Source organism: Puma concolor, chromosome A3 (assembly GCF_028749965.1).
Source record: "Puma concolor isolate L17-30 chromosome A3, mPumCon1.1.hap2, whole genome shotgun sequence".
Lineage (NCBI taxonomy): Eukaryota > Metazoa > Chordata > Mammalia > Carnivora > Felidae > Puma > Puma concolor.
In genome coordinates, this window is record NC_141669.1 from 86,845,322 (window position 1) to 86,860,126 (window position 14,805).

General features: G+C 47.2%; 1 protein-coding gene across 1 annotated transcript; it reads left to right on the plus strand.

Moving 5' to 3' along the window:
* Nucleotides 1–1,165: 1,165 nt before the first annotated feature.
* ECRG4 (ECRG4 augurin precursor) lies at nt 1,166–12,578 on the plus strand. Its single transcript, XM_025932435.2, has 4 exons — nt 1,166–1,528; nt 6,084–6,131; nt 8,134–8,291; nt 12,200–12,578. Exons 1-4 carry the CDS (start codon nt 1,450–1,452, stop codon nt 12,347–12,349), a joined length of 435 nt encoding a protein of 144 aa, XP_025788220.1. The 5' UTR covers nt 1,166–1,449; the 3' UTR covers nt 12,350–12,578.
* Nucleotides 12,579–14,805: the final 2,227 nt, after the last annotated feature.

Here is a 14,805-nt window from a genome sequence, read left to right on the forward strand (position 1 = left end):
AGATGTGACTGCTGTCCCTACTGGCTGCGGTAGCTCAGTTTTGATCAGACCCTAGTTAAGAGGAGAGAATTTAAATGTTATATTAGAAGCAAATTCCCTTGGAGATTTGGAATACAGGGGCACTGAGTGGGGGGGGGGATGATTTCCACAAGAAAGGAAAGATTACAATGAACATCTTTAACGTATGTTCTAAGCCAAACAGAACACTGGCTTTTTATTTCCTTTGGTTTTCTTCCTGATAGTAAATTTCTCGTCCCTGTGCAAAAGTAACTACATCACCTTTGTTGTTGCTTTTTTCATCCTCCTTTTCCCCTAAGGGCTGTGAGCATTTCCCTGCCCGCCTTTCAGGCTCGCTCTGGCACCTTGGGAAGCCGGGACAGCACAAGGTTTTGTGATTCTCTGACACACTTCATGCTTTTTCTTTCCTCTGCCGGCCACTATCTGCCTTCTCTAGCTCAAAATTAACGTACTTCTTTCTCACTGCCTGCTGCGGAAATCCAACTGCGTTACATGGAGAGCGAATTCTATGGCGAGATAGTAGGCACTGACCAGGGAAAGGTATAAAAAGTGAGGAAGCAGGTAGAGAGGTAGTCCACGGAGGAGTTCAGAGCAGATCTTAGGTGGGAAGGGCCCCTGAAGGTAATTTCACATCATGGCCATTTTGTGAATGTAGGTGACCTGCTCGAAATCAGTTGCGACAACTTTGTTTTCGTTTTCCTTCCCCACTCAGTATTGCCTAGTATGTGTCCTCTGTGTTTGCACAGGCCTGGTACTGGGGTGGCACTTGTGGGGGTCGCTTCCGGGCCTCCCTTTAAGTCTTTCAAGCGCGCAGATTACAGGACGCATAAAGGGACCCATTTGTCCTGAGAACACCTACCACGTTCACCAGGTTCCCGGTTTCTGAAAGGCTTTTCTATCAGAGTAGTTTGGGGGGCAAAGTTTTCCTGAACTGCAGTTCTGAACCCAGACTGTGGAATCTTTCAAAATATCACAAAACATAGCACCGCCAAAGGCATCTTTAAGCGCAGCGTCGGGGAATTAAGGAAATTCCAAAGGCCACTTTATAAGCCCAGGCAGGAGCCGGGCCCTGCGCCCTGGAGGGAGAGAGAAGGGGAGGAAGGGAAGTGTTCGCGCGGAGTGAAAAGGGGAAGAGCCAGCCGTCTCCCCCATCTTTTCCCCTGGCCCGGGCGATTCTCGGTGGCCTCAGCATCGCGTCTCCCACTGGCCTGGGAGGCGCCTCTGTGGAGCGGTGGCCGGGGAGGGGGGCTCGGTGGCTCTCCGAGCGGCCGCTTGGCCCCTGGCCCGTTGGCACGGCGCCCGCCCGACAGGTCCCGCCCCGGCTGGAATGTAGGGAGCGCCCGCCAGCCTGCGCCCCTGTCCTTGTGCGCCCAGTCCTCTCGTGCGACGGCTCTCCGGTGCGCATCTCTCTCTGGCCCTCCCGCTGCAGCCATGGCCGCCTCCTCCGCGCGGCTCACTGTCCTGGCCATGACCGCGCTGGCGCTACTCCTGCTGCTGTGCCTGGGCCCAGGTATGTCGGCAGCGCCAGGGCGCCAGGGAGGGAGATGGGTGATGGGGTGAGGACCGAGGGACCGTGAGTCCCAGCAAGTGCCAATGGGTAATAGGGTTTTGCTCTGGCAGAAGTGGGAGTGGCGCGCTTCGGCAGGCGGATAGCGTACCAGGGCCAAGGGCAGGTTTCGGACAAGGGTGGTCACCTTGGGAAAGAGTGAGGGCCAAGGTCCCATGGAGGGGCAAGAAGTGATTTGACCCTAACTTAAGGGGCAGAGGGGTACTGGGAGCTTTAGGCAGTGGGGCCTTCTGGGACTGAGGGGAGCCAGAATGCATCATTATGGAGATGCCTTTCCAGGCAATTCCCTAAGGAGGGTGGGGGAGGGAGGGGGGCACGCTTGGCAACCCAGTGAAGTTCCAGGTCTGCAAAACTGCAGGCAGGCCTCACAACCCAGACAGGGAAAATGCTCTTAAAGGAGAAATGCTTAACCTTCTGTGCTTCAGGGAGCCCTCAGGGAATCAGTTGAAAATTCCAGGTTCCTTGCCTATAAAAGGAGCATGTTCATACATACCCCCCAAGATGAAGCAGTTTGGTGGATGTGCAGGCATCTGAACCTTGGGAATCCACAGACCCCACCTTAGGGTTTTGTCCTGACAATACTACCTTCCACTTGAGGATCCTTTATGTGTCACTAGGGACCTCGCGCATGCGTGAGCCCTTTTGACACTCACATGTCTGCGAGGCATATTGTGATCCCAGATCTGCTCAGGGTACTGGGGCTGGAAGGCATGAAGTGCTGGCCCAAGACCCTGAGATGGGTGCTCTTCCCACCACAGAGTGGCCGGGCCCTGGCAATGACAATGGAAGACACCTTTGATGGCTCAGCTTCTGTGCTTTGCTTTTTCAGAATAGGTGTAGAAAACCAAACTCTTGGTTTGGGGCGGGGTGGGGGGGGGGGGGGGGGGGAGGAAGCCTGCTGCAGGAGCCCTGAGGTCATACAGAGCCCCTGGTCGCCAGAACAGCAGGGGACCTGTTCAAGTCAGGAGAACTGCTTCTAAGTTACAACCACAGGGGAGGCTCATCAATAATTTCTCATTACATGACTGATCCGCCCCGCCTCCTCTGTGCCTTCCATTTTCAGAAGCACATCTGAATAAAGCAAGTGAGCACCTGCTATAAACCTTCCCTCTTCAGACCTGTATTTTATTTCATTCATACCAAGAACGTAGTGAAAAGTGTCAGTTAAAATATTATCATCATTGAGCTGGAATGTGAAAGTTTTCATGACATAAAATGAAAATCCTCACATACGTCAAGTCCCCAAGGTGGCTCCTTATGACACCCGAAAACGTTAAATGGAGAAAATGATCATTGCTCCTTCTTGAGCAATTTATTAATAGTTAGCACCTTCAAAGGGACATCCTGCAATTCTGCATCTGCTGGGAGATCTAATGTCAGGCTGAATAAATTCAGGAGTGCCTATTATCACCATCTAGATACAGTGACTGATGATGTAGGAGTAAAAAAAAAATTCCATACTATTGGAAAAAATTCACAGCTATTCGGTTATTCTTTATTTTTTTCTTCAAACAATTTAATGTGGTGTCCAATTATATGTATTAATATTTGCAGTTCAGGGTATAGTAATTGGCACAGTAGCAACTATTAATAATTCATAATTTAGGATTTTTCCATGCCTTTCTGTTGTAGAGCTGAGGTCTGGTGAGGCTCTCATTTCTGGAACAGTAGTGACACACATTTGCTGCTAGAAATCGCAGCAGCAGGGCAGATGCCAACATCCAATGTCTATTTCAACATCAGGCCACATTTCACTCATTTTCTGTCAAGTGCTTTTACAGAAGGCAAACGGATGGAGGGGCGATACTTAATTCTGTGTGTGCCACGCTGTTGTTAGAGATGGACGAATGTTAAGATATTAATGAATGCTAATAATGGTGCCAAGAAACAGACCTGTGTGCTTTGGCAAATGTGTTCATAGATTTCTTTATTGACTGTTAAGGTTGGATGATTCTTAAGGTACAGCCTTTAAAAGTAGCCCCATTCCAATCTAATTAAATAATCCCCTCTATAGGAGCACCGTCAAGTGCTCATCTCTGCTTATTTACTCTTGATGGGGAACCTCTTGGGGGCGACTTATCCCATCTCTGGGGGGCTGCCTAGGTATTGGAAACTTTATGCCTTAATCTGTGTCCCACAGGTGTTTCTGGAAATCATTTGCTGACTCCTTTTCTCAAATCATATTCCACTATATCAGTTAACATACCATATTAAATGTACACATTATAGGGGTGCCTGGGTGGCTCAGTTGGTTAAGCGTCCGACTTCAGCTCAGGTCATGATCTCTCAGTCCGTGAGTTCAAACCCCGTGTTGGGCTCTGTGCTGATAGCTCAGAGCCCGGAGCCTGCTTCGGATTCTGTGTCTTCCTCTCTCTCTGCCCCTCCCCGGCTCATGCTCTGTCTCTCAAAAATGATAAAGAAACGTTAAAAAAAAGTTATTAAATGCACACATTGTAAACATCTGTAGCCAAATCATTTGAAGGTTTGGGAAAATTTTCACAAAGTTTGTATGTTTTTAGTGGAAGTTACCAGTAAGTCTTTATTAAGTAGTGCAACGAATTTTTTAATTTCTTTATTTATTTTGAGAGAGATAGAGGGAGCACACAGGGAGGGGCAGAGAGAAAATACCAAGCAGCCTCCCTGCTGTTAGCGCAGAGAGTGATATGGGGCTCAAACCCACGAAACGTGAGATCATGACCTGAGCCAAAATCAAGAGTCAGTCGCTTAACTGACGGAACCAGGCAGGTGCTCCTAGCAGTGCAATTAATTTTTATTTTTAATCCCTGTGCCCAATTTTGGAGTTGAGAGGATTGTTGGTGATAAATGTATGATGTGAAAAAAAAAAATTCCCTGGTTCCTAGAGATTCTTGCCAACCACGCTCCCTGGCTGGCATACCTATTCTAAGGGCACTTGGGTAGTGCTTAAATTCAGATGCCTACAGAGGGCTAGCTGGCAGGTGAAATGGCTCTTTATGGCCATCGGGTGGGCTGAGTGACTTGGGCCCAGAGATGTTCCAATTCAAAGTTTGCAAACCCTGCGTGCACTCATAAAACGCGTCTGCAGGAAAAGCTCAGCTGTGGGCAGCCAGTTGGTCACGGATGTGTTTTCTTCCCCCCGATTACATAGTAAATACTTTAAGCAGGGGTTCTTAGTCTTATTTGGGTCCCAGACACTTTGGAGAGTCTGGTAAAAGACATCACTTCTATTCCCAGAAAACTGTACCTTCGCAGATGCAAACACGGGCCTTGGGGCCTGTCCACGGATGGGGCGGTTAAGGGCCTGCCTAGAAAGGTGGACATCACCACCTTCATCCTGGGGCCAGATCAGCTCCTTACACCTGAACATGCTATGTTCTGTTCACTACTTCTGAGGCTGGGTTTTTCTTCCAGGGGCTTTGGATATCCCTTCCAGGGACAAGCCTCGTACCTACATGTAGCACTTAAAGATCAGAGATGTCTATGGGTCCTCACACCTGCTCACCAAGCAGAGGAGGGTGTCCTACCAGACCAGTCATGTGACTTTCTGTTAAAATGTTTAGGCTGGTTAGAAATACTTTTAGAACTGAATAAACATGTCAGAAAATGGTATAGATAATGCCTAATTGGAAGAGGGTCCGGGCAACCTTACAAAACTGGGCTGGATTAAAAAAATTTTTTTGTTTAATGTTTATCTTTGAGAGAGAGAGAGAGACATAGAGTGTGAGCGGATGAGGCTCAGAGGGAGATACAGAATCTGAAGCTGGCTCCAGGCTCTGAGCTGTCAGTACAGAGCCTGGCTCGGGGCTCGAACCCATGAACCGTGAGATCATGACCTGAGCCAATGTCAGACACTTAACTGACTGAGCCACGCAGGTGCCCCTGGACTGGATGTTTAAAGAGCTGAAGTGCCTTCCTCGGCTTATGACAGTGAAACTTCATGGTGCTTGCCCGCCTTTGTCCTCACACGGCTGCCTTCTTTGTACCCCCTCCCCCTCCTCCAAAGATTCCAGCCATTGGACTTTAGGTTCCATCCATCCGACATGATATCACCTCTTTCACAGTTAACTGAGATCCTTGATTACATCTGCAAAATGCCCTATTTCCAAATAAGTAAACATTCAGTAGTTCTGGGTGGATATGAATTGGAGGGTGGGAGGCATTATTTCATTTACCATACCATGAAAAGGGAAAGTCTGCAGAAAGGTACATATGACAGACAACCGGCCCTCATAATAAGACGCAAGGAGCTTGAAAGAACGATGTCACTTCTCCTAGGGAATATCTCAAATCCTTATGCCCTGGGTCAGCCATGGTCATTGTCACCAGTTTGAGCTGTGAGTAGCCTGAATTGTTTTTCCTTCATGACAGGGAAGGCAGCAAACATCAAATACTGTGATACCTCCAAGTTGCCAAGACAAGATAGGGGCACGCGGTGCTTTATTCCAACTCAGATTTTTGCACTTGAGAATGTAAAGGGTACAGTGCAACGCTGACATGATTTCTGTTTTCATTCCATTAGGTGGCGTAAGTGGGAATAAACTCAAGCTGATGCTTCAAAAGCAGGAAGGTAAGTATACCCCCCCATGGATAATGGCTGCCTTCTTAATGGGGCACAGTGAAAGGCAATGTTGAGTGTGCTCACTGGGGTCTTGTATTTGGAAAATCAGAAGTGTTTACTCCTTAAAAGGTTGGCAGATCTGAAGGTCTTACTGTGTGTGTGTGTGTGTGTGTGTGTGTGGTATTTCATTGAATAAATATTATTGCCAGTAAATGTTTGAAAATTATTTTTCTGAAAGCTGTCGGTGTGGACTCAAAGATAAAAGAAACAGTGCTACTGTGTTAATTGAATGCTATTTATTTTAGAACCATGATACCCTGTAGAGCACGAATCTAAATTTAGAGCATATCCTTTAGAGCACATAAAACCTCCATTGGTGGAATAGACACAGAATGGTACTATTGTAGTATTCTATATGCAATCAGCCCCCGGGGGCAGGGTTGAACAGAAAAACTGTTTGTCACTAACACCTGTTGTGAAAAATACTCCTCCAAGGAATGTGATAGATGGCCCCAAAATGTTGTCGAACCACAACAGGTTGGGAGCCATACAATAGGAGTTCCAGGCCCACCATAATCAGGTAGATCAGTTGGACCAATCATGTGGTCTTACGAAGGCCATCTTCCCTTGGAACTGTCATCTTTGCCTGTAAAATGAAGAATTTGTACATCTCTTAGAAATTTAGAAGTGTGACATTTCTGATGCGAACCTTTAATCCCTTATATTCCTTCCCCGCCCCAACTCTGCCCCAGTTAACGGGAGAGTCCGGCAGGCTGAAGCCTGCTCCCTGACAATGTGGGGCTCCCTGGTGCTATTCATATGCTTCCCAGTCAGCCCCCCAGAGATCCCCTGGATGCTGAGCCCTGGGGGTTCCCTTCAGGGGCAGGGGGCTTCTGAAGGGGCTCCCAGCATCTTCCCCAGCATTTCTAGCTGCTCGTGAGGCCCTGGCCCATCCCCTATCTCTGTGCTGGGTAGCCCGCTCCTCCAGGACACCTGGGGTGACAGAAGCTCTTGAAAGGCCACCCTGTCAGAGGTGGGAGCAAGCAGACCACTAAGATAATCACGAGTCCTGATGTACATCCGCAGCTTTTATTCAAGTCAAACCTAGAAACACATATTGAGCACCTGCTGTGTACAAAAGGGTGCAACAGGCCCTGAAGGAAACGGGGATGAGCAGGAAGTGAGGAAACAAATCCACTGATACTTATCCATGTGACCAAAGAACACATAGAACACTTCACTCCCATTATCCTGTGCAGCCTTCGTAACACCACCAAGATGGGGACCGTCAGCCCAGTTTTGTAGATGAGGGGACAGACAGCAGGGGAAGACCCAGTGGCAGAACTGTGTTCCCTGAGCACGTCCTGCAGAAGGGGAGCCTTCTGAACCATTGAGACCACAATGGGAAGATGTTGGGAGAAGCCACATGCTAAAGCAAGGGCCAGTACCTTTCGAGACTCGGTTGAACCATCGATGATCTGTGAGGCCCGCAGATGGTGACCCCAGGTGGCCCTGTGTGCTCCAGCTCTCCGGGGTGAGAGCATGCCATGGTGCCAGGCTGGGCCACTCCGAGCTCATTGTTCTAGTTCTTTTTCCTTCCTGGTCACCTAATCAGGCACAGCGCTCTCTTGTTTGCACGTGCAAGGAACATACACCTTTATGGCCCTAGACATCTACTTGTTTCCTAAATGCCTAAGGGGTGGGCCACCAGCCCCTGCAAGTGGCCTGGGGTCTAGGCCCGGTGAGTGGCTGCAGGGAATGGGCTGCATTTCTTCTCTCCCCTGTGCGCCTTTATGTGACTGCACCCAAATGGAGAGCTTACTACCAAGGGGTGTGGAGACAGATGACGGGCAGCTGTATTTCATCACGTGTGATGTAAGAATGCAGTTGAAAGTCAATACCATCTAATGCGGGGTGGGCTTGGGGTGTGGGATGTTCGTTAGCGATTCACCCACGCTAAGAAGAGAAATCAATCTTTGTACTTTGGGGGGGTGGGGTATTGATATTTCAGCAGCTGCTTCACCTAAGACGAAAGTGGCGGTGGACGAGAACAAGGCCAAAGAATTCTTAAACAGCCTGAAGCGCCAGAAACGGCAGCTGTGGGACCGGACTCGGCCAGAGGTTCAGCAGTGGTACCAGCAGTTCCTCTATATGGGTTTCGATGAAGCGGTGGGTATTCCCGGCCCCTGGAGGACTGGCTCCCTGCAGAGCAGCACCATGGGGACAGATGCTTGGCTTGGGCAAATGGCACAGAAAAGTAGTCTTCATAGTTCACTCCAAAAAGTAGGAGACCTCATTATCTGTCAAGTGCTACCCAGGCATTGGATAACATTACCATTGAGATGTAGGGACATCAGCTAGAATTTTCCATCACACTACGCCCAAAAGGGAGTCTCTCCCAACATGGTTGGGAAGCGGGGTTCCAGAGAAGCCACTGCCCAAAATGGCTGGGACCTAAATTCATCCAGAATCCGATTTCACTTATCTGTACAGTTTTGCCCAGGGGGTGTTTTTTTTTTTTAAATTTTTTTTTTTAACATTTATTTACTTTTGAGAGACCCAGCACAAGCAGGGGAGGGGCAGAGAGAGAGGAAGACACAGAATCTGAAGCAGGCTCCAGGCTCTGAGCTGTCAGCACAGGGCTCAAACCCATAAGCCATGAGATCGTGATCCAAACCGAAATCGGATGCTTAACCGACTGAGGCACTTAAGTGTTTTTGAGTGCCTGGGTGTTTTTAAGATAATTTATAACCTCCCCAAAACATTTGCAGCTTTACCTCCAAAAAATGTCAGAGACAACAAGATTGATGCAAAGACCCATGAGGATAATGGAAAGAGATGAAAAGTAACTTTTTATTGTATTTTTTATTTTTTAATGTTTATTTATATTTGAGAGAGAGAAAGAGAGAGAGAGCACAAGGGGGGGAGGAGCAGAGAGAGAAGGAAACAATCTGAAAGAGGCCCCGGGCTCTGAGCTGTCCATGCAGAGCCAGACAGGGGGCTCAAACTCACAAACTATGAGATCATGATCTGAGCCAAAGGTGGACACTTAACCGACTGAACCACTCAGGCACCCCAAAAGTGAGTTTTAAAAAAATGTATATTTATTTTGAGGAAGAAAGCATGAGGAGGGGAGGGGCACAGAGAAGGAGAGAGAGAAAGAATCCCTAGCAGGTTCCATGCTCAGCCCAGCTGGGGGCTCAATCCCATGACCGTGAGATCACGACCTAAGCCTAAATCAAGACTCAGACAATTAACCACCCAGGGGCCCCTGAAAAGTGGCTGTTAAAGAGAGGTGGTCTTTGCATGTGCTTTCAGGGAAATTTGGCAATGCATTTGCAGGAAAAGATGGCTCTGTTCCTGCGTCCAGGAGGTAGGTAGGTGAGTGGATGTATTCACGAAATCCAAGGAAAAGAATGTTGACAATCAGAGACTCCCAGCAGGAAACAGGTACAGGTGAGGTGGCAAGGGAGTTAAGGTCACGGATTCCACAGAAGCAAGTGTGCAGAGTGGCCAGCAGGAGCGCTGGACTGGAGGCTCTGCGGCGACATCGAGAACACTCGCCCTGCCCCCCAGCCGGAAAGCGTGCCCGGAAAGATGAAGGGTGACACCTCCAAGCCGGGGGAGCTGGAAGGGCTTTTCCAAATGGACCCAAGATTCGTACTGTGCACAGAGGGTGTCTGTATACAAAGCACCACAAATTGATGAAAAAAATGAAACTCTTTAGAAGCCTTATTTTTAAAGGTTTCTTAAAAGGCAGTCATGTAATTGTATTACAATGTCTTTTCCATTCATGTATATATATATATATATATATATATATATATATATATATATATAATATATGTTCTCCGTGTGCAAAAGGCTGAACACATACATCCAGACTCTGTGCCAGGCAGGGGTCTAAGCACTTAATATGAATGAACTTACTTCCAGTTGCAACAACCCAAAAGACAGGTACTGTTACTTGCGTCCTTGTGTTTGGTTTGTTCCTTCCTTGGTATTCCATTTTCCAGTGGAGTTACTGGGGCTGAAGGCAGAATTAGGTAAGGGTCTGTAAGCACTGTCAAAGTGCACATTCCCGTGAGTCACGTGGGAGAGCACCAGTCTACCCGCATCCTCAGGAACACCTGGAATTCTCACTGAAAATTAAAAAAAAAAAAAAAGTACTTATTTGAACATGAAAATGGCATGCCAGTTGTAGTAACTTGCATTTCTTTGCTGCAGTCCATGAAAAAGTCTACTAAGCGTTTAACGTGGAGAGGGGCGCCTTGGTGGCTCAGTTGGTTGAGCGTCTGACTTCGGCTCAGGTCATGATCTCACAGTTCGTGAGTTCAAGCCCCACGTCGGGCTCTGTGCTGACAGCTGGGAGCCTGGAGCCTGCTTCGGATTCTGTGTCTCCCTCTCTCTCTGCCCCTCCCCTGCTCGTCCTCTGTCTCTCTCTCAAAAATAATAAATATTAAAAAAAATTTTAAAAAAAGAGTTTAACTTGGAGAAGTGGCTAAAATAATGACTGATGACAGAACCAGAATAAGGGTGAGGATCCATAAGATTATAACTAGCCACAGAAAAGACTGGAAGGCAATAACGTCAAAATGTCAGCTATGCTTGTCTTTGGCAATGGAGTTGTAATCCCCTTTTTCTCTGCCCCACTCCCACATACCCATTTGTAAATATGAGTGTGCGTTATTCCTGTATTCATAAAATATTTTTTTTTTTACTTTCTTGAAAACATCTTTTAAGCCAAAACCTTAAACAAGATTATAAAATGGGAAAAACTGGGGAACAAGATTATTACACTATGGGAAAAGCTGTAGTATTGTAGGGAAAGCAAATGTTCTCATTCTCATGCCAGAGCCCCCGGAGCTCAGCAAACAGAGGGGCGGAGTGGTGCCCATCAGCGTGGCACAGGCTGACCCACCGCTCACCCCAGTGGGTGGCCACAGAGAACACCATTGTGGCCGAGGCCGGGCCTTCCAGCCTCAGGAACGCTCAGATACGCATGTTCACTGGCAGTCTTATGGAATAGATGCTTGCAACCCAGCCACCGGAAAATTCCATCCATGAGGTGCAAAAGGGTGCCTGAGAACTTGCACTTTATAGCATCCCTAGAGGTGGGATGCACCGGCCACACTTTGAGAAAAATTGGACCCAAACTTCTGGGTAGCCTGCAACCTCCCTAGGTCAGCCTTCCCTTGTCCCTGCCTTTTCAATCTCACACCAAATATCTCTCCGAGTCGTCACCATCCACATCTGTGAGCTTGCATCTACATTCACCTTGTACCTTCGTGAGCAACAAAGAATCTCTCTTTCCTTTAAGAGAGGCAACGGTGTCAAAGACCAGCTACCCCAGTTATAAACCTGAAAGTTGTTCTACGCTTCTCAATCACTTCAGTTCTTCTTCCCCTTCTTCCTGCTAATTGCAGCTGCCTATTTTCATGTGTATCTCAGTAACTGTAGGCTTCGTGAAGGCAGGGAATCTGTCCTAACTTGCTTTGGGTGGCCTTCCGGTGCTGCACATAGGGCTGACAGGCTGCGCCCAGTTAAGAAGTGTTCATGGAACGAAGAAGGACAGCCGTGCAAGCTCTAACCTACACCACGGGTATAAAACGGTCACCGTTGCTACTGCGCACGGCTATCACATGCCCCGGTGGTGGTTGATTTAATTTACTAAGCGTCTACTCTGTGCACTCGAGTGGGCCAGGCACAGGACAGGACAGGGAGAGGAGGCAGTGTCTGTAAGATGAGTACAATCAGATGTGCACAGTGCCCGCGGGTCAGGCCAAGTTATTGCCGTCTTTGGGAGACGTCCATTTTATCTACTAGAAAAGAGAAAAATGTTTAAGTGTTGGGTACATTTAGAACTCACAGGACGGAGGTTTTCAAGGGCTTGGATCGGTACTCTTTAGCTGGCTGTACTCACCTCTGAGTACAGAGTACGATAATGAAGGGTGATTGTCATTTGGAGCTGTTGATCATTGAAGAAAAGCCACTAAGGAGAAAAGGCAGAGGGAAGATGTGGTCTAGGGGGAGTGGGTGTCCTTCAATCCGTTCTCTGTTGTGCTTTTTTTCTCCAGAAATTTGAAGATGACGTCACCTACTGGCTAAACAGAGGTCGGAATGGGGACGACTACTATGATTCTTACCAGCGTCACTATGACGAGGACTCTGCGATGAGCCCCTACGACTCCAGGCACGGACCCATCGGCAACTACCATGACTACTAACACCCCGTGCATGCGAACTGGCGCCGAAAGTGCCCCCCACCCCACCCCCTTCACTGCCTCGCACCACGTGGCTTCTGCTGGGCTTTATTCCAGCAGATCTTTTCTACCCCCTTTCTGCGACCAGGAAGGGTGAATTAAAACAAACAATATTAATGCTTTTTGATATTTCATGCAAGTACCTAACAACGCATTTCATTAAAAAATAGAAATAAAAGCATTTTGTTAAAAATGGAAATCTCTGAATTCATTCGGGTGGATTTCAGTCCCTGGATTTTCCCTAAATTGAAGCGTCATCTGAGAGACAGCTCTCTGTTACCATCACCCTGCCAGGAATCCTCACCACCACCGGGGCAGACCAGGCCACTGAGCAGGGCGGTCTTCCGTTTGTTAACATTTCTGCCCACGCTAAACCCAAGATATGGAACCAACAAGAAAATTTGGTCGAAAATTATTTAAGGCTACAGAACACGGCTTGGACTAATCATTCCACATGTGTGTGAGACTTTTCTGGGCCCCCAGGCCCTGAGCTAGAGCTGGGCCTGTTTAATATGATCACGCAGGAAATGAAGGGTAATAGAAAAAAGGCTGAAGTTTGGGTGAAGTCATGGCCTCATTTCTCTTAAAAGAATTAAAGCTTAGCCAATGAATTCAAGAACTATTTAAGAATATACTTCACTTCATATTTAAGCAACCAGAGTGAATGAGGGGTGCTTGGGTGGCTCAGTCTGTTAAGCCTCCGAGTCAGGCTCAGGTCATGATCTCTTGGTTAGTTGGTTCAAGGCCCCTGCAGGGCTCTGCACTGACAGCTCAGAGCCTGGAGCCTGCTTCAGATTCTGTGTCTCCCTCTCTCTCTCTCTCTGCCCCTCCCCTGCTTGTGCTCCCTCTCTCTCTCATTAAAAATAAGTAAATAAACAACCAGAGTGTGAATAAAAGAGAAAAGTGCTGTGGAGGTGAGGAGAGGGAAGAAGGAGGGAGATGGGGGCAGGATGGTGAGGTGAGGGGGTGCTGTCCGGAGACATTACTGATGGAGGGAATCTGGTCACAGCCTGTGTGATGACCTCTGTGCTGCGGCGGGCACTCAGAATGGCTCTTAGACTTTTGTGGGTCACAGACCCCTCTGACAGTCTAATGGAAGCTTTTCGTTCTTTCTCAGAAAAATGATAATTTTGTATATAGTCCCTGGACTACATCTCCATTCACAAACCATAACTAAAGATAAACAAACAACGGGCTTCAGGAGAGTGGTATATATGGGCACTCATAACACCCACATATAAATTTTGTTTTCATAACTTTATGTCTTCCTTTGGCATCCTTACAATTTTTTAAAAATTTGGTAAACTATTCATAACATAAAGTTTACCGTTTTTACCACTTTTAGATGTATAGCTCAGGGGCATTAAGTGCTTTCACATTATTGGCAACCATCACCACACCCATCTCCAGAACATGTCCATCTTCCCGAACTGAAATTCTGTCCCCATTGAGCACTAACTCCCCATCCCCACTCCACCCCTCCACCCCTCCCTCCGCCGCCAGCTCCTGGCAACCCCCATTGTCTTTTCTGTCTCCGAATATGGTGACTTTGGTATTTCACTGACATGGAATCATACAGTGTTCTTTTGTGTCTGGCTTATTTCACTTAGCATAATGTCATCAAAATTCATCCATGTTGTACCATGTGTCAGAATATCCCTCCTATTTAAGGATAAACGATGTTCCAATGTATGTTTGTGCCCCATTTGATTTATCCATTCGTTAGTGGACAGATGCCTGGGTTGCTCCCCTCTTTTGTCTACTGTGCATGATGCCCATGCACATAGCTCTCGTGTGCCTGCTTTCAATTCTTTTGGGTGTATGCCCGGAAGTGGAATTATTGGATCATATGGTACTTGTTTAATTTTTTGAGGGACTGCCATACATATTTTTCACAGTGGCTGTCCTGTTTTACATTCTCACCCTTTAAGCGTGTTTCTTCTTCTTGTCTACTATTAGGCTGGTTCAAACCCAGCACAATTAAAGAGGAGGGAGGGAAGGGTGATGGAGAGGCCATCTCAGCTTCGTTCCTGACCTTGCCATGCTTCTCCATGCTTGCTGGATGATTTTGGTAGATGTCTATAAAATTAAGGAAATTTAAGGAAATGGAGTTTCCTATTTATCGTGCTGGCTTTAAAAGTATCCTAAGAAAAGTTCTAAATGTCACGAATGGATGTCAGATTCTATTTTCCTTATCTGTTGAGATGATATCACTTTTCCTTTTTAATCTATTAATTAATGTGGTGAATTCTGTTAACAAAATTCTAATATTAATCAATTGAATCCCTGGGGTGAAACCTAACTTGATCATGATTTCTTTTTATTTATTGTTGAATTCTGGTTGGATATATGTTCAGAATTCTTATATCCATGTTCATGAGGAAGGTTGGCCTTAGTGTTTTCTTCTGGATGTTTTTGTC